This window comes from Lontra canadensis, unplaced genomic scaffold, assembly GCF_010015895.1.
Source record: "Lontra canadensis isolate GAN:19392208 unplaced genomic scaffold, GSC_riverotter_1.0 scaffold23, whole genome shotgun sequence".
NCBI lineage: Eukaryota > Metazoa > Chordata > Mammalia > Carnivora > Mustelidae > Lontra > Lontra canadensis.
Genome location: NW_022631017.1, coordinates 3,597,535 through 3,622,169, shown reverse-complemented (window position 1 = coordinate 3,622,169; position 24,635 = coordinate 3,597,535). Strand labels below are relative to the sequence as shown.

At 42.6% G+C, this 24,635-nt stretch overlaps 1 protein-coding gene across 7 annotated transcripts in view; it reads left to right on the top strand.

Moving 5' to 3' along the window:
- Positions 1 to 24,635, top strand: part of RUNX2 (RUNX family transcription factor 2) — a 225,351-nt gene that overhangs the window by 9,231 nt on the left and 191,485 nt on the right. For all 7 annotated transcript variants that reach the window (XM_032862024.1, XM_032862028.1, XM_032862023.1 and 4 more), the window contains exons 2-3: positions 371 to 527; positions 6,444 to 6,548. In XM_032862024.1, coding sequence (XP_032717915.1) covers positions 371 to 527; positions 6,444 to 6,548 — 262 coding nt within the window. The remainder of the gene's footprint in view (positions 1 to 370; positions 528 to 6,443; positions 6,549 to 24,635) is intronic.

Below are 24,635 nucleotides of genomic sequence, written 5' to 3'. Positions count from 1 at the left end.
AGGCTGCAGACAGGCGGTGCCTTCATATGTACAATGCAATCTGCAGATGAAGCATCAGCCTTCCTTCTGTGGCATAATTCCTATGGACAACCTAACATGGGGATTTAATAAAAATGTACATGTATTCTGCGAGGAGTCCAACAACAAATGAAGGAAACTCTTGCCTGCCTTTGAAATGGGTGGACCCTGAAACGTGGGTCTGTTTGAAGTGGCATCCTGACCCATATGCAGATGCTTCCTTCCTATCTGCCATGACTGGGCTAGAGCACTAAATCCTGATAAGACACATCATTTGCAATGGGAATATGTTCTCAGTGTCTAAGCTTTTCTGATGTGCCCTTATTGCTGCTGTGTTTCCTGTTTTATGTAGGTGGTAGCCCTCGGAGAGGTACCAGATGGGACTGTGGTTACTGTCATGGCGGGTAACGATGAAAATTATTCTGCTGAGCTCCGAAATGCCTCTGCTGTTATGAAAAACCAAGTAGCAAGGTTCAACGATCTGAGATTTGTGGGCCGGAGTGGAAGAGGTAGGTCTCTGGTTTTTAATATTGATAGTGGAATAAACACATCAGGATCTCCTGTTGAAATGTAGGCTAGTCTGTGTACAAATCAGCACCTTCTTGTGCTGAACAGAATTGCTTAAGCTTTTATTTAAATATGTCCAGATGAAGTTGAGTGTTTTTCTGTGTGCTCAGGCCTTTTTCATTTGTTTTATGATACTGAAAATTCAAACAGTGTTTTCTGAAGAACTAGTCCCTAATTTCACTGGGCGTGAGCACATAAGGTGGAGAGAACAGTTGGAGGTTCAAGTTCTGAATTATGAGGAGCCAAATAACTGAGTAAATTGAGTGGCAATGAGGAAAGAAAAAGGAAAGCATTGGATCAATTTCCTGATAATATCAATTTTGCTCTAAGTTGCTGCAAGGACAGCCAGTATAACGTTCTTCACTTAGCACATAGGTCACCTCAGTATGATTTAACTTACTCTTGTAATAAGAATCTATTTTAAAAAGTCATAGTTTTTTACAGAAGGCTTCTTATTTGAATTGGGGAATGATGTGTTCCCTATGTTACAGTGATTATATAGAGTGGTCTAGACAGATGAGTGATTAAGATTCTAAATAATTTCCGCATTATTTGAGGGTCTCCCCCTCCTGCATCTATCTTCAAATATTGGGAGTCCTTAAAAAGATCATAAAATAGAAAATAATTTCTTTCAGGGTTTTCATAGCTGTTTCATAAAGGGGATTAATGTTTTTTTTAAAAAAGGCTCTAAGGAAACCAATATTTTGGCTTTTATTTACTTTCCTGTGAAGAGACTTTTAATGGTCCTTCACAAGAAGTATGATGCTCATTTATGCATTTATTGAATCTACTATTTCCATTTTAAGTGTCTCGATAAGAAGAGAGAAAATAGATCACTTTAGGACGGAGGTGAAATAAATTAGAATGACCTATGGAATGACTTCTACCCAGGTTCGAATTAGGAAATGAGAAGCATCAATTTTTAAACCATGTCCGATAATTGCTCTTTAGTTTGGATCAGATGTCATATTATTACCATTGTAAAAACTTGATAAGGGAAATTCAAGCAAGGCTGTTTCCGATGAGTAGTTTTAGTTTACTTTCTAGGAACAGGGCCAAGAAGCTGTACTTTTTAACTTAAAAAAAATGATGCATGCTAATGAGATACTGTCACTGAAAGGTTGTTTGAAATAAAATGAGGCTCAGAGCCTCTGGTAGACTCAAAACTAAAGGGGTTATCTCTGCATCAGATTTAGTTTACTTTCATTAAAAGGAAAAAAGACACATCCTATTTCACTGTTGACTGATTAGGTGTGAAGTGTGTGCATTCTTTTTTTTTTTTCTTTTTTCTTTTTTTTTTTTTCCCTGTTATTGGTGCAGGTCCACAGAACAATTAAAGTTTATCTCTTTTCTAGTAGGAATCAAGAAACATTTGAACAGGATGATTTACCTGCATGCTCTGAACTGTATCTTTCTTCTTATGTGACATTAATTTTGTTTTTAATTGGAGTAATGAATTTCAGTATTTAGAAGACTGGACACTACCTTACAGAGTCAAGCTAGTGTTTCCATTTACCTTGCTTTTGTATTATATAGATGCTGCATAACTTTTCTCTGATCAATTTGAGTAGAAACTATGGCAAAGTGATAGTGTCCTTTGTAAACCCTCAACATATTTATTTAAGAAACTTCAAAGAGAAACAAAGGGTGTGCACTGTTTTACTATATTGGCTTTCTGAGTTTTGGCTGGTTTCCCAAATAGCAATTTTTATATTTAAAAAAAAAAAAAGACAGACTTAACTGCTTGCAGACTTTTCACGCATGGAAGATGAAGAAAGCTTCTTTTGATGAAGTGTAATTATGTCCAAACAGAGCTGACCCCCTCCCCCTATATTTCTTATGATCTTAACTGAAGAAAGTAGGATTTTTCCTTTGAAGCAGCCGGGACTTGGTGGAGGATCTGAAGTGCTACAGTCCTCTGCCAGAGGCAGGATGGAGAAATTGGTCCAGACTTGTCTTCGAGACTTAGATTGGGGGCGGGGGGGAGTGGGTGGAGAGAGAAAGAAAAAATTGATTTATCGCTAATAATAGATTTTTATATCATGACATTAATGTTATATTAAAGGAAGCAGTAATATCAAGCTGAAATGAAGAGGATGAAAGGAGAGAGAACACTGATAAGAGATGCCATTCTTGGGGGCGGGGGAAGAAAAAAGATCAGTTTTTCAGTGGCAGGAAACCCTTTAACCTGCCTGTGTACCTGACATGCTTTCTAAAAACAAAACAAAACAAACTCCTTCCAGCTTCCTCTCTGATTTTTACACTTCTAAATTTCTCTTAAATGATGAAGTCTGGATCATCACGTACCTACCATTGTATTCCCCCCCCCAGCTATTTACAATTTTCTATTTTGAGTAGCATGAAAAAATAAAGAATACCGAATTTCTCAAATGTTAACACTTTTTCTTTTCAGTGGTAGAGAGATAAATTCTCAGAAATCAAAAAACAGTTTTAGATATATAAAGGAGTTATTTCACTACTTACTTTGTCATAATGGGTTAACTGATGACTTTTGAAAGTGCTTTGAATTAAAAGTAGAGCATCTGTGAAACTTGCATCAAGTTAGGAGTGGCTTACCTTTTTTTGTTGTTCCCCCCCTTTTTTTCCCTCTTTTGCATTTTTAAACAGAAGTATTTGTTTGCTATTTCAGCAGAAATAAATTTGGTCCTTAAGTTTTCGTGCTGTGTGTCCACACTTCTACATCAAACATGCTTCTTGTGGTCTACAAGCAGTTTGAAGCACCTACAGTTTACAGAGCTTGGTACTATATCAGTCCAAGATACAATCCTTGCTTGTAGTTTTATCCTATCGACTGTCCCTGATAGCCTCTCGAGTTAGGTTAGAATTGTCTTTCAATGACAGTGCCTGTATTTACCTTGGAGAATATATGACTCCAGGACATATTTGGAACTAGTTTCTAGCTGAAGCCAAGGATGATATAATTAGTTGTCATTAGTGCTAGCTATCTAGCTCCCTCGGTAGAAGTCAGCATTTTTATCACTTCTGCAAAGTAGTAAACAATGGAATTTAGAAAAAGGTTTTTTTTTTTTAATTTTTAAACAAAATTTAAGTAAATTAGGAGTACTCAAATAAACATTTGACTTAGGAGATGCATTATTATTTGTGAGGTGAAAAACCAGTTGCTCAGTTGGGTAGTAGTTTCTGGAAGTTTCTTGAACACTAGGTTCATGTTCCTCCTGAAGGGGCAGTAAGAGGTAGAAGGAACCTCCTTAATTTTTATTTTAGTTGTCAAAGTACATCTTGATCTTCAGGATTTGATTTTAGAAGATTGTAGTCATACTTCAAGGACTGGTTTCCTCTCCCCCAAACCCACCTCTTTTAAAAAGGAATTTTTACTGGTTCTGCTTTGAACATTTAGGTGCTTTATACTTACAGGGTAATTTTATATTGGCTTTTGTTCTTACACAAGGTGTTTGAATTTGGGAGAAGCATTGATGACTTTTAATATCTGAACGAAGATATGAAAGCCTCAAATAGAAATATTCTCAGAACAGGTTTCGATAAGTTCATGAGTCTGAATAATACTAGCAGGTCATTTAGACTTATTTAAGGACAAGTGAGACATATACATCCTTGCTTTGTTAAGATCTGTGTCAAGGATGACAGCTGCCTTGCTAACCAGCCTTGTAGAAAAGCAGTTCTGGCTCACAGACCACTGATCTGACCCAGAATGGCGTCTTGTATGGTTTAATCTCACTTACCTTTCAATCTAGGGGTTCAGCCCATTCACTCCCCGATGTCTCTGCATTGTTTTGAGGTCTCTATCTGGATCCAGTGGCTTCCTCTTCAGCTTTCTGATCTCCCATCCTGTACACTTGGAGTTTTCTGTAACTAGTTCAGATTGCCAGCTGCCTTTTTCTTCCAGTTAGCCCTAATGTTTATAATAAATCCTCTGGTTCCTAACCAGACAATTGCATTTCTTTAAACCCATGTAACATTCAGTCTATAATGGATGAAATATGATCTATCAGTGACACTTTAAAAATAGATGCTTTCCTCCTCCTGGCGAGATACTATGCTAGTGGATTTATATCTACTGTTTCTTGGTCTTATAGAGCTGATGGGGACGCATGTAAAAATAAATGATCTGTTAATTTTTCAAAATTTTCTCTGACAGTTTAAAAGAAGAGCACTCTCTTTAAGGCCTGGAAGACCTGGGTTCAGACCCTGATTTTTTCTTCTTATTAGTTGTGTGGTTGACTTACTAAGCCTCTCTGGGCTTTAGTTTCCTCATATGTGAACTGTAGGTGATGAAGCTAACTGGAGAGGACTAGATGAGATATGTGTGAAGTGGTTGACAGTTAGTAGTTTTCTAATCAGTATTCATCTTTCCCCGTCTGCTTCCCTCCCCCAACTTGCGTCTTGTCTTTTTTTTTTTTCTCTTTCCTTTTCTTTCTCTCTTTCTTTTCTTTTTTTTTTTTTTTTTATATTGGCCATGGAAAAGTATAGCCAAAGAATCTTAAAACTATATACACTGAGTAACAAATGATGTGTGTCTTAAACATATTTTAGGAACTTACATGGTCGGGGTTGAAAAGAAAACCCATTCACTAGATTTGACAGCCAAAGACCTGTTCTACATTAAGCCTCGTGTAGAACCTGTTCCACATTAAGCTTTGAGAAGATTGCATTAAACTCTGCATTGCTACATATTGTTTAAGATTTGCGTTTTGATTTAATACCCTCAAGCTTTCAGTAAAGGGGAAAAACAGTCTCTGACCAGAAAAAAAAAACAAAGCAAAACAATACGAGCTGTTTCAAGGTCTGGGACAGGAGCAGGCCAAGTGCACACTCTGGCCTGAGATTGCCATGAAGGTTTTATTGAGTCACTGTTTCACGCCCACCTTTTCCTGTCTTGTAACAGTTTGCAGTTTTGACTATCTGACATGACTAACCGTTGCAAATCTAACTGATTACAACTGTCAGTGAGTCTGGGTAGCAGGGTCTGGGATCTTCTGGAGAAGGCAGACATCTGAGTCTGCTCCCAGACTTCTCCCTGTCTTCTTTCCCCCCACCTCTATTCATCACCTTTACTTCATTAATTTGAAACATCAGATGTCGTGTTTCTATGAAGCACACCCTCAGCTAAAAGCAGCAATTCTCACTTACGTTGGGAGACGTTGTGTACATGGAGCGAAGAAGTCACTGTCAGGGAGTTAGTTCAGGATTTAACAGCAAGGTTGTATGTTCGGGCAGGGGTGGGCAGGGAGGAGAAAAGCTCTGTTCCAGTAATGATGAAATCATCATACCACAGGCACATTAAGGCAGGACAGGAGACACCGGCTCCTGTTAAAATGATTCCCATAAGAACCTTCCTCTTTCATCTTCTTATTGTAGTGCAGTTAAATAAATGAAATGTTAAAGCCATGTGAAGTAAATAACATAATCAACAGTGATTTACTATTGTTCTCTCATGGGGTCATGACCTAATCCTAAATAAAGACTTCTAAAATTGTCTGTGTTTGGATGTGTTCCTGATGTTGTTGGAGAGGACTGGAAGGAAGAGAATCCTCTTCAAGTGGGCCAGCGTTTTTGTTTTCATTACCACTCCTTGCTACTGAGCTGCATTTTTTTTTTTTTTTTTTTTTTTTTTTTTGGGAGTCAGAGCCCTCTTGTAGAGCACTGCAGTGAAGATGGTCTGGATACTCAGCGAGTTTATTCCTTCCCCAAAGTGGCCATCGGAGGCTTTCTCATTGAGAATAAAGAGCCCCGTCTCTTGCTTTTGTTTCATTACCTCCTCAGACATGCTCGAGTGCAATCTGGATGTCTATGCTGTTCTGTTATCCCCAGTGCTGCCTTTTTTATTCACTGTGGATTTTCCCCTTTTACATCTGCAGGCAAGAGTTTCACCTTGACCATAACTGTCTTCACAAATCCTCCCCAAGTAGCCACCTATCACAGAGCTATTAAAGTTACAGTGGATGGACCCCGGGAACCCAGAAGTAAGTACTCACCTTCCTGTTGGAAACGGTAAACAGGGTGTGTGGGGGACCCTATGAGGAATGTGTCCCTGAGCATTAGGACTACTTTCATGTAAACGGTTTCTTTGCCAAGTATGCTCTCTGCATGTATGTGGACTGAGGGGCAGTTAGCAGAAGTTCACAGTTAGTAGAAGATCAAATTACACTGGTCAGCTTTGCCACAGAATTGCTAAGGCTTACCTAACTTGGGGGACAGGAGTGGAGAATCACTCAGTCACTGTAGGTGCGGGCTAAGACATTCTTCTCATGTGCTGTACACACTAGACAGGGCCGAGCAGACCCATGAGAGCTGAGGAGGAAAACAACAGACTGAAAAATCTTGAGCTTAGTCAAAAAGCATGTGTGTGTGTTTCCCATGGTCTAAGAATGTGTTTTAACTTTTTAGCTCGCCCACTCAATTCCCTTTATAAAGAGCACACTGCTTAATTACAAAGAATTTATTTGCAAATGATAACTTGCTTGATTGTTACAACACTGTTGTTTGGTCATGTTCTGGTAATTGTTATAGATAGTTTCTTTTAACAGATAGAGTCAAACCACGTCTAAATCCGCCTTGGTGGGTTTGTCTGTCTGGACATCCAGAAGGTTGATCGGGCATTCGTTTAAGAAGTACACGTAACCCATTTGGGCCAATATGCGTTTTCCTCCCAAATGTAAATAGAGACAGGTTTTCTCTCCATTCCCACCCCCAAAACCGATTTGATCAAACTTGGTACAGCAGCATTTTTTAACTGCATTTAGGGATTAAAGATTATTTGATATATATATGACATGAAAACTAATGTGCCAATGGAAACATATTGAACTCTGCCTTTGATGAGTGAGTACATGGGAGTCCCAGCCATTGGGTTTAGAGAGTTTAGTTTGGTTTGTGGTGGAGGTACGGCTGGCAGAAATATTTGTTACACAAGAATACACCTGCCTGGACAGTGAGAGTGACCGATCTTCCCCTAAAACAGAGAAAAGGACCGATTTTTTCCCCTCCTCAAGTAGCATATCATTTAGCAGCAGGAGCGTAGGGTGCCTTCGGTTCCTCTTGCCGCTGTCTCTTTTCACCAAGGCTCACTGCTTGTCTGAAGTAGGGAGGTTTCCTGCCTCAAAAGCCAGTCTTTGAAGTTTTTCTTTTCTCCTCCTTTCATGTGTATGGCTTCTTCTAGGCTCACAGTGTTGGGTCAGTGCAGGCTCCATTCAGGTTGAGAATGTTCTGTTAGGCAATGTGTCTCTGGTTACCCTGAGTCTCTGGTCACAAGAGCCAGTGGTTATGCAGTGCAGGTGACTAGACCAGAGCAGGACTGTCTGGTCTGGTGTGGAGCTTTGGCTGAAGTTCCTGGACTGCCATAAGTCAGGGGACGATGCGTTGCGATGGAAGCCACATGTTATCTAATTAGCCCTTGAGTTCCTGAAAAGGCAGGGACATCCATTTCAGTCTTGTGTAAAGCAGGACAGTAGTCTTTTAACATTTAGCACTACTAATACTTATCTTTTAAAGATGTTTCCTGCTGATCTCAGCAGCTCTTCTCACTTCTTGGAAAAACCATTATTGTGTGTGTGTGTGCATGTGTGTGTGTGTGTGCATGTGTGTGTGTGTGTGTGCGTGTGTGTGTGCGCACGCGTGCCTCTGTTTGTGTATGTGTCCATACACTCAAGAGTAATGGTTGTGAGAGGAAATAGGGACAGGTGGGTGGGTGCAGCCCTGTTCTGAAAGGGGTGATAGAAGGTGAGGAAATGGGGTAGCTTTGGGAAAGTCACTTCTCTCAGGTGAGGATACCATTTCCTCATTCCCAAGAGGTTATTGGCAGAATTAATTGGCTGATAGGCTTGCTGCCTTGTAAAGGCAGAGAAGTGCTCTGAAAGCGAGGAGAGTCCAGGATAGAGGGGCAGGTGGTATATATGTGACCTGAGTTTGGGCTCTGGGTGCCGAGGGTGGGAGGGGGAGCAGATGCAGATCGTGAGTGGCAGACCACTGAGTAATAACATTTTTCAAGGACCAGAAATGTATGTGACAACGTGATGTCATGATGACATCATGAGGGGGTGTACCAAACTCAGTGCCTGGACACAAGGATGGATATGGTATCAGCAACATCTTAATCCTATAACCTTGAGTCTCTATACGGGATTATTGCCTTCTGCTCTGCTCTTGGCCATCTTGGGCATGGAGAGCATAGCACTCTTCTCAGTATTATTCTTTAAATTTTCACATCCCAGGTGTGAAAAATGCCCGGCATTTTCCATTTTCTTCAACTCTAATAGGATTTGGAATGATTGGTGCATATGTACTGTTAAATGGAGAATCCTCCAGAATGTGGATTGGCAAACTTTTTCTATGAAGTGCCAAATAGGAAATAACTTCTGCTTTGTGGGCTATATCTTCTCTGTCACAAGGACTCAACTCTGGCAACGTAGCTCAGAACCAGCCTTGGCCAATACATAAATGAATGGTTGGGGTTTGTATTTCAATAAATCTTTATTTGCAAGAAAAGGTGGTGGGTCGGTCTGGCATACAAGTGGTTGGTCTGGCATGCAATTTACCAACCTTTGCTTTAGATTTCAAACTGGCTTATGCTATTAACCCATTGACAGAGTAGGGCTTTAGAAAAGGTGGGAGATGGGAGAGAGAAAAAGACAATGCAATTGTCTGAGCCGTCTCTCCAGTGAAATTATAATTCCTCAAATGGTGGTTGTCCTAGAAATAGTATCCATCCGTTTATTATTGTAATGGTTTGATGGAATTGAGGATATTATACCATTGATTCCCATTAATGGAATTTTACTGCTTCCTCCAGAGATCAGAATATGTATTGAAAAGGCTACTTTTGGTAGCTGAGCTATTTGGACAAGGGCAATTTCTGGGTTAACTGGTTGGATCTTTATTCAGCCTCACATAGTGATTAAGGGTGTGGCTTTGGTGTCTGACTGTCTGGATTGAAATCCCAGCTCCACCACTGACTGACCCGTTAGCTATATGGTGGTAGACCAGTCACCCGACTTTCGTTTCCTCAACTTCCTCATCTGTTAGAGTGAGACTAACGATGGTATTTTCCTCATCGGTTGCTGCCAAGATGTTAAATGATGTAACGTCCATAAAATATGTAACACAGCGACTGTCATGTAGTAAGTGCTCATTAAGTCTGAGTTGTTACTGCATCAATTCCCTTCAGTGTCAGAGGAGTTTGCTGTAGAGTTTTGCTTCTCGCACGCTTCCAGGAAATAGATACCATCTAGACTCTGCTCCCTCGCGTGTTACTTATTTTTTTTTTTCTTGCAGACGGTTTTACTGATTTCTGCTCATTAGTAAATGACATTAATAAGTGTTATAAACTGTGCCTTGAGCAGGTAGTCCCGCTGCCTGGGGACAGCTGTGCAGAGACGATGATACACACAATTTGTTGGCAGCCAAGAGAAGTCCGAGAGAGGATACAATGGCTCTAGTGCCCCCCGCTGAGGCTCTGCTTATCAGCACATCTGCCAAGACTTGCTTTTCACTCAAAAATCAGAGAGGTTTCATCCTTGTGTGTTCTCTGTCTCTGGCAGCTGAACCGGTGCTGTCAGATCACAAACAATTTCTGTCCTTAATGTACACATCTGGCGTTGGCAGTTGGACGAACTTCATAAGAACACATGATCATCACTCATTACAAGATTAAAAAGTACCCCATGGCATCATTGATGTTTTTTCACTTTGATCTTCTGCAGTTGTGATTCATCTCAGTTATAAAACTTCCCTTGAAAGGAACATAGCCGATGACTTATTAGAACCTTCATCTTAAGTAGCGTAAACATGAAAACGGTGCACATCTTTACAAAATGCCATTTGTTTTCTCTGCCAGCTTATCATTTTAAGACATGACATCATACCTAAGATCCCAAATTTGTAAGTCCCGTGTTTAGGCAAGGCGTTTTGACCTTCTGTTGGCAAGTGAGCTAGAACGACTGCCGTATGTTCGCCAGCAGAAGAAGTGAGTGGAGCAGCGGCAGCTATGGTAATATGTTCGGATGCCTGATTCTTTCAAACATCAGTTTCTATTAGGATCCTTTGTTCTGTATGTGCCCTTGGTTCCCACTGCCGTCCGAGTGAGAGAATTTCTACAGGAAGGTGAAAACTTCCCAACGTCAGAGTTGTGGTTCTGAGTTAAGGAGGCCGGCTGATGGTAAAGGTATTACTGGCCATGCAGAGGATGGAAAAAATAAATCGCCCTACACAGTCAGGATCCTTTTAATTCTCTTGCTGTTTTTTTAGTTATCTATTGCTGAATAACATACCATCCCAAAACATTATAGCTTCAAACAGCAACCAGTTTATAATTCTTCAGGATTTGGTGGGCTGCCCGGGGTTCATCTGGATGGGTTTTCTGCAGATTTGCTTGGGGTCTTTCATTGGCTGCAGGAAGATGGCGGCTGGTGCTGGAACATCCGTGATGGGTGCATTCTTAGGTCTGCTGCCTTGGCGGGATGGCGACAAGGCTGGGCTTGGCTGGAACGATGGGACAGCCAGGCCTTTTTCCCTTTCTCTGTGGTTCTAGAGCCTTTCCCCCTCCACGTGGTCTCTCAATCCAGTCTCTCCAGCACAGTCTAACTTCTTCCATGGCCGGTCAGGTCTCCCAAAGGTGCAAGAGTGGGAGCTTTTAGTCCTTCTTCTGGCTTTTAAGACTCAGAACTGTCGTGGAGTTACTTCCTTCATATACTGCTGGTTAAAGCAAGATACAGTTCAGCCTCGATTGAGGGGGAGAAAACCCATAAAGACATGAGTGATGGGGACACTGGTTCATCGACTCAGCAATTCCGTCAACCTCCATAAGTGTTTAGATGGCAAGTGTCATTGTTGCCATGGAACACAATGATATTTTTGAGGTATCCTCTTCTGAAAGATCTCTCAACTTTCTAATCTGGAGGATGTTTAAAGTTCTGCAAGGTTTTCTGTCCAAAGTTTATAGGATGTGTGCAACACTTACGGCGGGGCAGGAAAAACGAGGCTAGGCATCAGGTTTGGGCACGGTTCTGTGATGCCTTATTATCAAGGGAGGAAGTAGTTCAAGTCCTGTCTGCTTCTTACCAGTTTTAAGGAGAGAACTGAGTCTCCAACCCAGGCCCTCTAGTTATATTAATTCACAATCACAGAGACATTCTTTCCTGCCAAGTTCCATTCAAGAACCCAACCATCAAAATCACAAAAAAAATTACCCTACTTCCCCACCCACCCCATTTTCTTAAAAAAAAAAAAAAATCTGCAAGGCGACTCCCAAGTTTTAATTATAGTAACTTCCTTTCGAATTGAAGATATGAGTGTTACCTTGGGGTGCTTGGTATTAGCAGGTCAAATCAAGGTGCACCAGATCAATACTTGAATGAGAGAAGAACATTTGCTGTTTGAACAGAAGGAGGTTATTAGCCTGGCCTGGCAACATGGCCAGTCTGAGGCGGAAGTATTTTATGACTCCTCAGTTGGATGAGCCTGGAGGTTTTATAGTTTCTATCGCCCAGCTTTGGAAGGTTTCACTTGCCAGCACATCTGTGAACCTGATAACCTAACACACATGAGTGGGTGTTTAAGAGTTTTTGCGTGCTGTGCCCTAGGGAAGTAAATCACCGCTACTCTGGTCACAGATGACCAAAGCTGTCACCTGTGTACTTATGGCTGGGACACTGCTATTCCCTGTGGACCAGCTAGCTACCTGTCCTGACCCTGTGGGAGAAGGAAGAAGCTCGGCTTCTTCTTTCATGTTGACTGAACTCCTTTCCTGCAACACTGCCCTGCTTGGCTGCATTTTTAAGAAAAAATTATTTATTTACTTATTTGAGAGAGAGAGAGAGCGAGAGCGCGTGCATAAGCATACGTATCAGCAGCGGGAGGGGCAGAGGGAAAGGGAAAGGATCCCAAGCGGACTCGGCTTTGAGTGCAGAGCTCATCTCGAGGCTCAAACCAGGACCCTGAGATCATGACCTGAGATCACGACCTCAGCCAAAATCAAGAGTCAGATGCTTAGCTGAGCCACCTAGGAGTGCCCCTGCTTGGCTGCATTTTGACCTGAGTAGGGACTGGCCCTTAGGGGAGGGAAGAGGCAGTCTGGAAGTGCAGGGTGATGTTTGTATTCCTCGGACTGCCTGAACCCCCCTGGGCTCGCTCATCTCTTCAGGCTGAGGTCCTCAGCCAAACCGGTTTCTTTTCCTGCTTGGGCCTTCTCACCTGGGCATCACACATTTATAATTCTTCAGACACTGTTCTATTATTCCACCTTCTTAAGGCACTTCCAGCTGCAGAAATTTTACCTTAGGAACTTAAGGTAACAGGCTGAAACAAATCAGGGTGGTCTGGGGCTGCCATCATTTCATTTCTCTCTAATTCTGTTCTACCTGGGCCTGTTTGCCAGCCCCGGGAAGGGTGAGGGCGTGGAGGGCTTGGCCTTTTCTCTTCCTCATTCCAGTTGATGTCAGTGGCAGCTCACTTTTATCCTCTGCTACTCTTCATCCCAGTTGGGTGAAAGAGTAGACTTTTTTTTTTTTTTAATGGTGTTTGGCCCATGCCCTCTGCTTATTTATAGATGGTGGATGCTTATGTAGAGCTTGGCCACATGGGAAAGGCGGGGAGAATGTAAAATGTGTTGGATGGAGGGCTAACAGAAGAATTTTTTAAGGCCATTGGACACCTCTGGACTTCAGTTCTTGAATTCATCATCTTTCTCTCTGTGCAGATAATTTGGGAAAATCTTGCTAGTTCCCGTACCAAACTCCTGATGCCACAGGCCTGGATTTTAGTCCTTAGTGCAAAGCATTAGTAGAAAAGCTGGTTACTTCTTGCCTTGCAGAATTTCCCTGGTTCTTCGTGGTCTCTGAAGTGCCCAAGGAATGGAAATTACACGTAAATGCCATACTTTGATATTGACAAGTCAGCAACCATAAGCGTGGTTGGGTTGTCTTTAATATTAATCAGTCCCATCATTAGTATATAAAGCGTTGTTGAAAAATCTTTGACTGTAGGGAATAATAACAGGTAAAAATATTCAAATAAGTTTCCCTTTTTCCCTTTCTTGAAGAAGGATGGGGCAGGGGGGCAGTCAGAAGGGCTGGTAGAGGTCATGTCTGGTGGTGGGTGGAATGTGCTCTTGAGAAGAACAGTTTTAAATCTCTTTCAGTCCTTTTTTTGTTGACTGACTGTCAGGAGCTGGGAAGATGGCCAAGAAGGAAATGACACATCGAGAGGCATTTTGTGTTGTGCAACGTTCTGTGGAACTGATGCAAGGATATATGGCCTGTTTACACATTCCTTCGTGAGCAGACTGCATGGCAGTAATTGACTTCAGCAGCACATGGCAGGCTGCAGCAGGGAGCTCTGGCCTTCGCGTCCTTTCATGGCAAATTATCACAGCCATTAAAACACGCTCATGTCCCTCTTCTGCACTTTCCCCCAGCTTCCCAGCTCTCACGGGGCTTCCTTCTTGTACAGGACTTGTGTTCACAAGGAGCTGAGGCTCTCACAGCAAGATCACGTTTTCCACATGCATGTGTTCCAGTTGATAGATTTACTAAATAGTCTGGCAGGTTTTCAAGTGATATGTGTCCGAGAAACACACCTATCCTCGATCCGATGTGTCTGGACTTTGTGTTTTGGTGCAAGTCAGAAATCATTCATTCTTAAAATAGTGTTAGGGATGTGAGAGAGAGAGGAAAAAAAAATTTGGGGGGGCTATATTGAGTAATTGATTAGTAATTGATAAAAAAAAATTTTTTTTTCTTTTCCAAGGAAGAAAATGCCTGATAGATCACTGAACTACCTTACTTCTATTTTGTTTGTGCTGTAACATTTTCTTCAAGGAGGACTGGACCAGAGGAGAATAGTGTACTTAAAGAGAACAGAGGAAAAAGACTGTGTTGCTGTTTAGACTGTTTCAATTCATACTCGTCCCTACTTAGCATATTAGTAGGATGCGTGGATGATGTCCGTGAAAGCCCACCCATAGTCCAGAGGTAAAATTTCCAAAGTCTTAATCTAGGTGGGTATGGAAAATCATTGCTCATGTTTTTCAAGTAACTTTGGGAAATTGAGGGGGCATAAAAGCTAGTTAGGTCTAAATTCAAGGTCATATACAACAGTTCAAGTAGGAGACTGTACTTGGGGTGTTATTCTTTAGTAGCAAAGGAAGGGCCCCCTGTTTCTCCCCCAGTGTCTACCATTATGTCCTGGTGACTAAAATCTATCTGCTAATAGATTAGAGCACACTTTCAAATTCATGTCTAAGGCTTAAATCCAGACACATCCGGAGATGGTAACTTGGACTTAAATTTATATTAAGTCAGTAGAAGTGATCTGGAATCCTGTTTGGGAGCAGGTTTTGGGAAGTAAAGGGAGAGCGGTTCATGAAGTCGTGGGCCCCAGAAAGTAAACAGTGACGCAAGGGGACAGGCAGGGTCTCCACCAGCCTCAGAGGTGGTTGCTGCCAACTAGAACCCTTGCAAACTTGCTGCAGGTCTGCACTTGCAATGTGGATTTCTGACGCTTTTCAGCTCTGGCTACTCTTAACAAGTGCAGGACTCTACTATTTTAAGGTGTGAGTTTTGGTTTTTATATTTCCGTATTTCCTCCTCTTGCAAGTATTTCCCATTTACAGAATGTTTCCTCATTCAGTTTTGTTCTAGGTACGTGCTGGCTTTCCTCCTCTATTGGTTCGAAATTTACCCTTTAATTTCTCTGTTTCTTTTCGTAGTTATCCTCACTGTTTTAACCCATATGTTTGTCCTAATAAAATTAATCATGATCTCTGTCTGCCTCTCGGATAATATAATAAGACCTTTGGCATACTTTAAACTGCCGTCACTTCCTCTCTTCTCCTCAGTTGTCTGATATTTTTTATCCTCGTTTTATCCTCCCCAGATTAGTCGTTCTCAGTGTTTAAGCTGTACGTTTATCAGTTTGTTTGCTCACCGTTCCTTCCTGCACCTCAGTTCTTCCTTCTGGATTCAGTTTCCTTTTTCATGATACAGATCCCTTCGTGGTTCCTTCGTGAGAACTTGTTAGTGGTAAACTCTCAGTGTTTGTTTTTGAAAATGACAACATTTATGCAGACTGGCTGCTGTGATATGCAGGGCACCCCACTGAGAGTCTGTCTGCTCTTGGTGCCCCCTCTTACCCATGGGGGATATGTTCCAAGATCCCTGGTGGCTGCCCAGAATCATGAAAAGTATGGAACACTATAGATACTTTTTTCGTTTTTAATTTTTTTCCTATACATATCTACCTAGGATAAAGTTTAATTTATAAATTAGGTACAGCAATAGATTAACAACGATTAGTAATAAATAAAACTATCATAATAGTATGCCCTAATAAAAGTTATGTGAGTGTGGTCCCATCCTCTCTCTCTCAAGCTCTCTTGCCCTTCTGTACTCACGCATCTTCTCTGCGTGATGATGTGAGTGGATAACATGCCCACCTGGTGAGGTGAGGGGAATAATGTAGGCACGGTGATGTAGCGTTAGGCTGCTGTCTTGACCTTTTGAGGATCATCTGCTTCTGGACCATGGTTGATGGCTGATAACTGAAACCATACAACGTGAAACTGTGAACCAGTGGGGGCTGCTGTACTCATCTTGCTTGGTGCTAAGACTTTCAGGCCCTTGTTACCAGGCTTGTTAGAATAGGATTTAAGGGACTAAAATACAGTACAGCTAGATTTTCATGGAAGATGGATGAAGGGAAATGGATCTGGTGCCTTTCACCATGGGAGCTGTGAAGAGTCCCGAGCCAATGGTGGGGAGGAGGTGGGAGGGAATGTTCCGGCAGAGGGGGAGAAGTTGAAGAAAGAGGCATGTAGGGAGAGGAAATTAAATCCCTTACTTCACCGTTTTGGCTTGGGCAGGGCTGAAGTTGCTTTGGAACTCTCGACCCAAATTTATGTTAAAGAGCTCCTCTGTTCTACCTGATCCTCAGAGGTCATTTGACTGTTGCTCATTGCAAAACCAAGCAACATTTTCTAGATGTTGTTGTCCACACATTTCTTGTCATTTTGTGAGAGTACAGGTCTCCAAACCAAGAGTCTTCTTTTATACAGTAATTGAATCGCTGAATGAAGCAGAAGGAGGAAAATAGGTGAGTGGGTGGAGGAGCATGTTTGAAGAGAGCTGGGTACCATAACCTGGGGTGGGACTTCTCTAGGCACAGTGGATATAGGGTGACTCCGGGGTTCGCTCTGTGCACCTCTCACTGGCATTGTGCAGGAAGTGGCTGCTGGGGAAGAGGTCAGCTCACACCAAGGCAAGCTGGTACCTTCTGTCTTTCCATTAGCTCTCAGCCTGCACGTCACCTTCTTTTTTTTTTTTTTTTTAAAGATTTTATTTATTTATTTGACAGAGATCACAAGTAGGCAGAGAGGCAGGCAGAGAGAGAGGAGGAAGCAGGCTCCCTGCTGAGCAGAGAGCCCGATGCGGGGCTCGATCCCAGGACCCGGAATCATGACCTGAGCCGAAGGCAGCGGCTTAACCCACTGAGCCACCCAGGCGCCCCTGCACGTCACCTTCTTGACGCTGATTTTCATGATCTGTAACTTGGGTAAAAAATGCTAGTATGCCTTTTGGCTGGGCAGTACTCAGGGTGATTTAACCAGGCCTCTGTGCCCCTTTAGGTTTGGCTCTGGAAATTATTAGTAGAAAAATACAGGCTCTTCAAGGAGATGAGGAGGGTACCCAAACAGGTTGTTGTACTTACCAGAAGTGAAAAGAAACATGGATGTGTCAAAAGGGGGGGGTGACTGTGAACTCAATGTTACTAATTCTGGAACTTTGGTTTCTGTTTCAACCACTCACCATTCACGCACCCCTGCAAAAACAAGTTGCAACGTTTTCCATCCTGTGAGGGCTCTTTAAGAATAGCTTAATGGAGAGTTGGTCCATACGGGCAGTTTGGATTTAAGATGTGGCTTCAGTTATGGTTAAAAGAGGGGGAGGACCTGGAAATTCCTTTGGTGAGACCACAGCACCATGTTGGTGACCCTCAGCAAATCACTCAAACTTTTGTCCAGCTCAGTTTCTTCATCCTGAAAGCAGAAATAGGCGTGAAGACAACTTCACAGTCGTTGGGAGTAACTCCTAAGGAATGATCATAAAGTACTTGGCGCACATGAAGGGCAACTTAAATACCAAATAGTAATTATGTAGCGCCTTTCTGCCAAGGAGTTCCAAACACTTAGACATTACCTCACTGGATTCTCTTTACACCCCTTTGAGGGATGTATTGTACCTTTTATAGGTGGGTAAACTGAGGCATGGCCATTTGAAGACTCCTTTGCTCCATGTCACTCTGCAAGTCCGTGGATGATTATGATTTGCGGAGGTGGGCGAGGAGCCCAGGTCTGGTCCTGCTCAGTTACTCCTAAGACTCCCTGATGCTTTGTCATTAAAGTTGTGGAAGATCCTGGTGTTGGCCCCAGGGCTGATGTTATGAAGTAACGTTCTTTACGAAGAAAGCCTGTTGATGTAGTTGCGTTGCTCCATAGTAAAGAAATCGCAAGGTATAAGGCCTCACACAGGGAAGGCATATATGTATGTATGTGTATGTGTGTTTGTTGACTGAATCGAATTCACTCAGATGAAAGTGTAACTGAGCTGAGAACACTGGATTTTGCGAGACAAAAATAAGGTGTGTGAGTTAACCCTCAGTAGAATCTCACTTCAAATACCAGTGAGATAAGAGTTAGCACTTGAACAAAAAGTTAATTTTTAGATTTTATTTATTTATTTATTTGAGGCGGGGAGGAGGAACAGTGGGAGAGGAACAGGCATACTGCATGCTGAGCAAGGAGCCCGATGTGGAGCTCAATCCCACAACTCTGAGATCATGACCTGAACGGAAACCACAAGTCCAATGTCTAACTGACTGAGCCACCCAGGCGCCCTCCAAAAAGTTAACTTTAAAAAAGTTACATGAAGGGCACCTGGGTGGTTCAGTCTGTTGAACATAGGATTCTTGGGTTTCAGCTCAGGTTCTGATCTCATGGGTCCTGGGATGGAGCCCAGGGTGGGGCTCTGCTCTCCTCGGAGAGCCTGCCTGGGGATTCTCTCCCTCTGCCCTTCCCCCCACTCATGCTGGCAAGTGCGGGTGCTCTTTCTCTCAAATAAATGAAAAAAATCTTTAAAAACGTTGCATGAGAAGAAAATGGAGGCAAGTACATGGTAGAAAGAGTAGAAAGTAAAAATTAGTTAAGAGAATAAAACATGTCCATAATCACGTCTCCAAAGATTGGCACTGCTCATGTTCTGATCATTCTAATCGCCTGAATGTTTTCTTGTGGTAATGCTGGTCCTTTCAGGAGGGGACAGCAGGGAGGAAACAACATTGGGACAATGATGGAATGCTGTTAAGTGGCATGCCTTTGTTGAAGCAGAACAGAGAATAACTAGAAAGGAGATCACTTGCTTGAAGGAGCAGGAGCGGGACAATGGGACGGACAGCAGTTTCTAGTTAAGGTCTTGGAAGAGGCAACAGCTGTCTCTGAATTTGGTGGGCTGGCTTCTCCTGAACAAGACTGGATGAGTTTGAGGAGGAGGACCCCTACCCCTTCCTCCCACTACTCCATCCCACCACTAAAAGCTCCTGCCCCCTTTATAATAGCTAACAGAGCCCCCTTTTAATGATAGAGATATGCTTTAAAATGTAAATATCTCTAGCATCGGGGGCACGTATTCATTCAAAAATTATTTTTGAGCGGATACTGTTAGCCAGGTGCCAGGCTCACGAAGCATAGCAGATAGGATCCCTGCCTTTGAAGAGCCTGCTTTCTGAGGGGAAGATGGACAAGAAATGAGTAAACAAACATTCATGTTTAATTGCGTCTAACTGTAAATTGTGCTAAGGGTTGTAAAGGAAACTGATGTAGCAATAAAGAATGATGGGGCATCAGGGGAGGGATAGGAACGTATTCTAGAGTGTGCAAGGAAGGCCTCTTTGAAGACATCAAATTAGAGCCGAGACCTGAAGGGTGAGAAGGAGCCAAATCTGGGAAGGGCGGGAGAGAGGCTTCATGGTAAAGGGCATATCACGTATCAAGCCCTGCACACGGTCAGTGTCAGAATCTACTGTCTGATTTTGATAGGAGAGGGCACTAGGAGAATGCCTGTGTATTCAGGGAAAGTTTTGCAAAAAGAGGTGACCAGCCTCACACACCTCAGGGCGGCTTGTTTTATAATTCTACCCATGGCCTCTGTAGCATAATTTGAGGAGTGCGGAAGGATTCTCCGTGTCCACCCCCACAGGCCCGAAACCTCTCTCATGGGACTCTAGTCCAGCTGCCTGACATTCTTCTTTGAGTTAAAAGGCTTTGAGGACAAGACCCTCAGAGACGTTATCTGCAATGGAGAACACATTTGAAGACATTTTTGGTTAATAACTTGGTTTACATAAGTGGATCAGATCAGATTAGCTAGATACTCATTTTATAATGGGATCATTTAGGGAGAGTAAGTTGAGAAAGAGCTCTGTCTGGTGAGGGAGACTGAGTGGGAGTCGGGGGAGGGGAACGGCTTCTCCATGGCCAGCGCCCAGTAAGAACACCGGGTCCCGAAGAACGTGTTTTTTTCTGCTGGAAGGAGCCCCAGGAGCAGGTTTGTACCCAAAATAACCCAAACAAAGCAGCAGGTTACCCACTCAAAGAGAGTCTTTGGGCTTTTGTGGACAGCGAGAAGCAATTCCAAAGGTGAGCTGGGTTTCAAAGCCTAAGAGCAACATGGAAAACTTCAGAATGTTTAGAGCAGAGCATTGATGATGATTAAAGGATTGTAAAATTGAACCTAGAAGGATAAGTTGAAAGACGTGGGATTATTTAGCTTCAAGAAGAGGAGACTGAAAAATGACTTAATAACAGACTTCAAAATTATGAGGAGTTATGAAGCTGTGTATGGTGACCAGCTGTTCTGTTCCTGGCACAGTCAGAGAAAGAACAAGTTTTAACTGAAGCAGGAGAGATTCAGGTTAGATTTAAGGAAGAACTTCTGGACTGTGTGAATTGTCACAGGGGACGAGTTGCCCAAGGCTGAAGGTTGAACCTGATGGCTTTCCATTCAAATCCCTTTCTCATTGGTGATTTTCTGTGTGTTTATGAAGTGTAACAAAGCACCACCGTTCTGCTTGTAAAGTCAAAGGCATGATTTCTGTTTCCCATTATAATTCTGAAGCTTAAGAGTTGCAGAGGTTTGTAGACACAAATGAGGAGGGCAATTTGTCTTGCTTCAATGGCCATTAGAATCTTTAATTGAGAAAAACATGACCAAATAGAGGAACAGCTCTGCTGCGTGATCAAAAATTGTTATTGATGATTAGAAGAGAAGATAGATTATCAAGAATGTGGGGACTGAGTGAGGCTTTATTTTTGGAAAAACTCAGGTGTGTTTGACCTATAGATGCCAGAAGGTGGGGTTTTATGGAGTTGACAGCTTTCTTTCTCTCTGGTCCCTTCCTCCTGGGAGAAATTAAAAGCACTTCCAGGTCAAAGTTCCCGTCTCCTGGAGCCTGAGATATGCGATCGGCAGGTCACCCTCAAGGAATGTATCGGCACAGAGGAGGAAGGAGAGAGGAAAGAGGCAGGATTTATTTCTGAAAACAGAAACCTTCATGCATGTGAGAGCTGGCGGAGCCGGGGTGAACCCAAGGAAGAACCTAACGTGCCCTCCTTGTCCACTTCAGAGCGGGAGCGCAGGGAAGCAAAGAGCCTTGTTTCCGGGGTTCACCTCTCTCAGTGGAGCCCAGTGTCATTTTTATTTTAGATTTATTCTTGAGTCCACTCTTTTGCTTCTTAAATACCTGTCTGTGCAACTGGTATAATAGCAGATGAGCACGCCTGCTGATGGGCTGCGCGGAGCGCTCCTGATAGCTCTCTGCCCAGACTTTGGAAAACAAAGCACACGTATGTAGCATTCTCAGATGAGTTCTTTGTTTTCGGCTAAGTGGATACAATTTTCTCTAAAGAAAAGAAATAATCAAAGCGACTCAAGAAGCAGACTTTGAAACAGGTGACCCAACTGGGAAGAAAGCTAGGCGGGTGTGGTGCTAAGCAAGGGGAAAGGAAAAATACTCAGAAAACATGTTTTTCTTTCCTTCCAAAATACCTTGGGCTCGTTGATCCATTAAGCACACTTAGACCCTGGAGCCACCATACTTGACCTTTCCAGAGCATCGTCGCTGCTGTCGAGCCACCGGCAGCCCACCGTGGGCTCAGAAGTCACAACCCACTTCCTCTCACTGGCCTCCTTTCTTGCTCGTCGGTCTTATTTTCTTTGTGGCCTTGGCACTTTGGGACATCATTTATTTATTTTTGTGATGTCAACGTTTGGGTCTCCCCCACCCTTAGATGATTTATTTTTAAGACCCCTCCGAAGGATTCTTAAAAACGACAGCTACCTTTTCTGTAGCAAAAGTTAGCCTGAAGGGGATCAGTGGCTCCTTCTCTTCTGCTCTTGAGGTCAAAAGATTGAGAGAGGGAAGGAAAAACAAGTGAAAAGAGGTGTGGTTTACTCCTGTTATAAAATGGAGCTCTCTTCTGAGGACTTCACTACAGGAAATGTCTCTTCATGATTTCCCCCAACCCCCCAGATGGTTTTGTTGTCTCCTGAGCTCCTTTTTTTAAATCTTGAGGACTTTACTTAAGACTTGAAAACCAGCCTCCCTTTCCTTTAGAGAAACTGTGATAGGGATCAAGTGAGAGCGGTCAACAGCCAGGGTTTATGGGCAGGTGGGACACGTGGCTGTGAGAATGTCTACCGGGGAATCCAGAAGGACAAAGGTTTTCATAAAGGTCTTGAGGTTTAAAGGGAGCAAGAGTGGATGATTCGGGTAGCATGCTAGTGGAAGGCCCTGTGCCTTGATCACTTCTCAGGGGATTCCCACATGTACTCCCCTGGGTATTTTTAGAAGTTCACATTTGTGGCACACATCAGACGTAGCAAGAAAGTATGCTGGGGCTGGGGCTGCAGGAATTTATAGATTCCATAATTAGGAAACCATAGATGGACCAAAACATAGGATATGTGTCTATTTTATTATTTACAGAGCATGTTTTTGCCTTTCTTTAATATATTATATATTGATTCTATATATTGTGAGACCTGATGCCGTATTTTCTTGGTAGAGCTAAGCAGGAGAGGTGTCTTTTCTCTTTGCTGTCATCCCGGCTGTCTAGGTGCTGTGCCGAGGATGTGGTTTAATTGTAGTTAACTTGTCTCATCCTAGCCCAGCGGTGGATGTAGGAATAGAAGTTAGTTCCCAGGGAAGGGACTTGATGGGATTTAACTGCACCGAACACCCATTTTTGCTAAGGGCTGACTTTCCATCACCAGTTACAGCTCAGGAGAAATCCTGAGGGGAGCGGAGTAACCACTTCATTCCCTTTTGTTAGGAGAACAGAAGTCTAATGAAAATTTGCAAGGGAGTTGGAAAAAATCTGACACGGAAAGATGAAATGTAGCTTTTGCAGCACGAGATTTGTGGCACAAACTGACCAGAGGAAGGAAATCTGATGATCTAGATAGATGCTTCTGGTAATTACCACTTTTGCTGTGTGGCCCTGTGCTAGGACCTCAACAGGATGAGTCAAATATTCACTGTAAATAAAAACTTCACGGGGAATGGAAGATCCTAGTGTTTGAAGGAATAGGTGGCTTTTATAAATGTCTCCTTTCATTCTCTTCAAAGCTGGAATAAGTTGTACTAAAAGTCTACTGGAAGAAAACTGTTTTTAATTGTTTTAATTATTTTATTATTTTCCTGCTACTGCAAAGAGCTCCTGAAACTGAACCACGGCTGAATTGTATTCCTTATTCTAGCCCTGGTGCTATTTGGCATGGATTTTGGCATGGATTTTGGTATGGATTTTGGTAGTTTTTACGTCAAGAAAATATGGTCACATCAATCTGTTATCTTTTCATTTTGGTCGCAACTGTCAGGCAGTTGGAAGACTCATGGTTGTAAATTATTTAAGATATGTTTTAAAAAGATGATTTTTTATGCATTAGGATATTAAATCCCAAGACCTCTACACACTTACAAAGTACCTGTAAGCAATTCCACGGAATTCTGCTGTTGATACTCAGGTCCTTTTGGGCTGGATGACTTTGGTCGGTAAAATAGGTTAATATCAGGAAGAAAAGTCAGCTTTAATAAGATAGCTGTGTCCCCTCTTTCTTCATTAATTGGGCACACGGATCTAGGAGGCCTGCTTTGTGTCGGAGCCTCTGAATGTTGGGTGCTGATGAACTTTGTGAAGCTAAATTTGGAAGAGACATAACAAAATCGAGAATAAAGCCAAGTTCAGTCATCAGTATTGTGCTGAGCCTAGCAGGACACAGAGGGCTTAATCTGTAGGGAAAGTGAGCAGGGTCCCTGCTTTTATTTTAATAACTTCTGAAAGTTTATGACTAGTCAGTCCTACTTTACTGGGAGTTGTCTCTGGCCACACCCACATCTCCTGACAGATTTCGGTCCCCCCTGTCCCTGCCACACCTGCTCTGTGCCCTTACTCAGGATTCTGTCCCATCCACTGATCGTGGCATGGTTCTCTCCTCTTTTTCGTCTGTCAGTCACCAACCAGGTCTCCTTCTTTACCGGTGCCTGTAAGCTCTCTTGCTCTCTCACTACTCCCTTTGCCCAGAGTAGGGGGGCACTTCTTTGCCTTATGGAATGGGCTTCCAGGTACATTTTGATTCGAAGAAGGGTGTCCAAAGCTAAGGAGAGTGTAACAAAACTCATCCAGTTTAAAGAGTATGTTTGCATGGCCGGGGAGGAGCAAAAAAGCTAACATCACGCTTTCCAGCCATTTTCTCCTCTTTTACAAATGAGGAAACTGAGGTCTCAAGAAGTTGTGTTTGCCAACCTAGTTCCTTTGCCATAGCAAGGTGAACTCTGTTTTCTGGCTTCAAGTGCCCACTTTTGCTGCTGTTTGATACCACGGGCTTTGAATTCATGTGAGTAATTTGTAGGGTGAAACTTTAAAGAATTTTCTATCAGAGGTTAAGGCAAATCTAAACCAACTTAAGTCTCAAATATTATTTGTAGTTCCTTATTTGTCCTGGGTA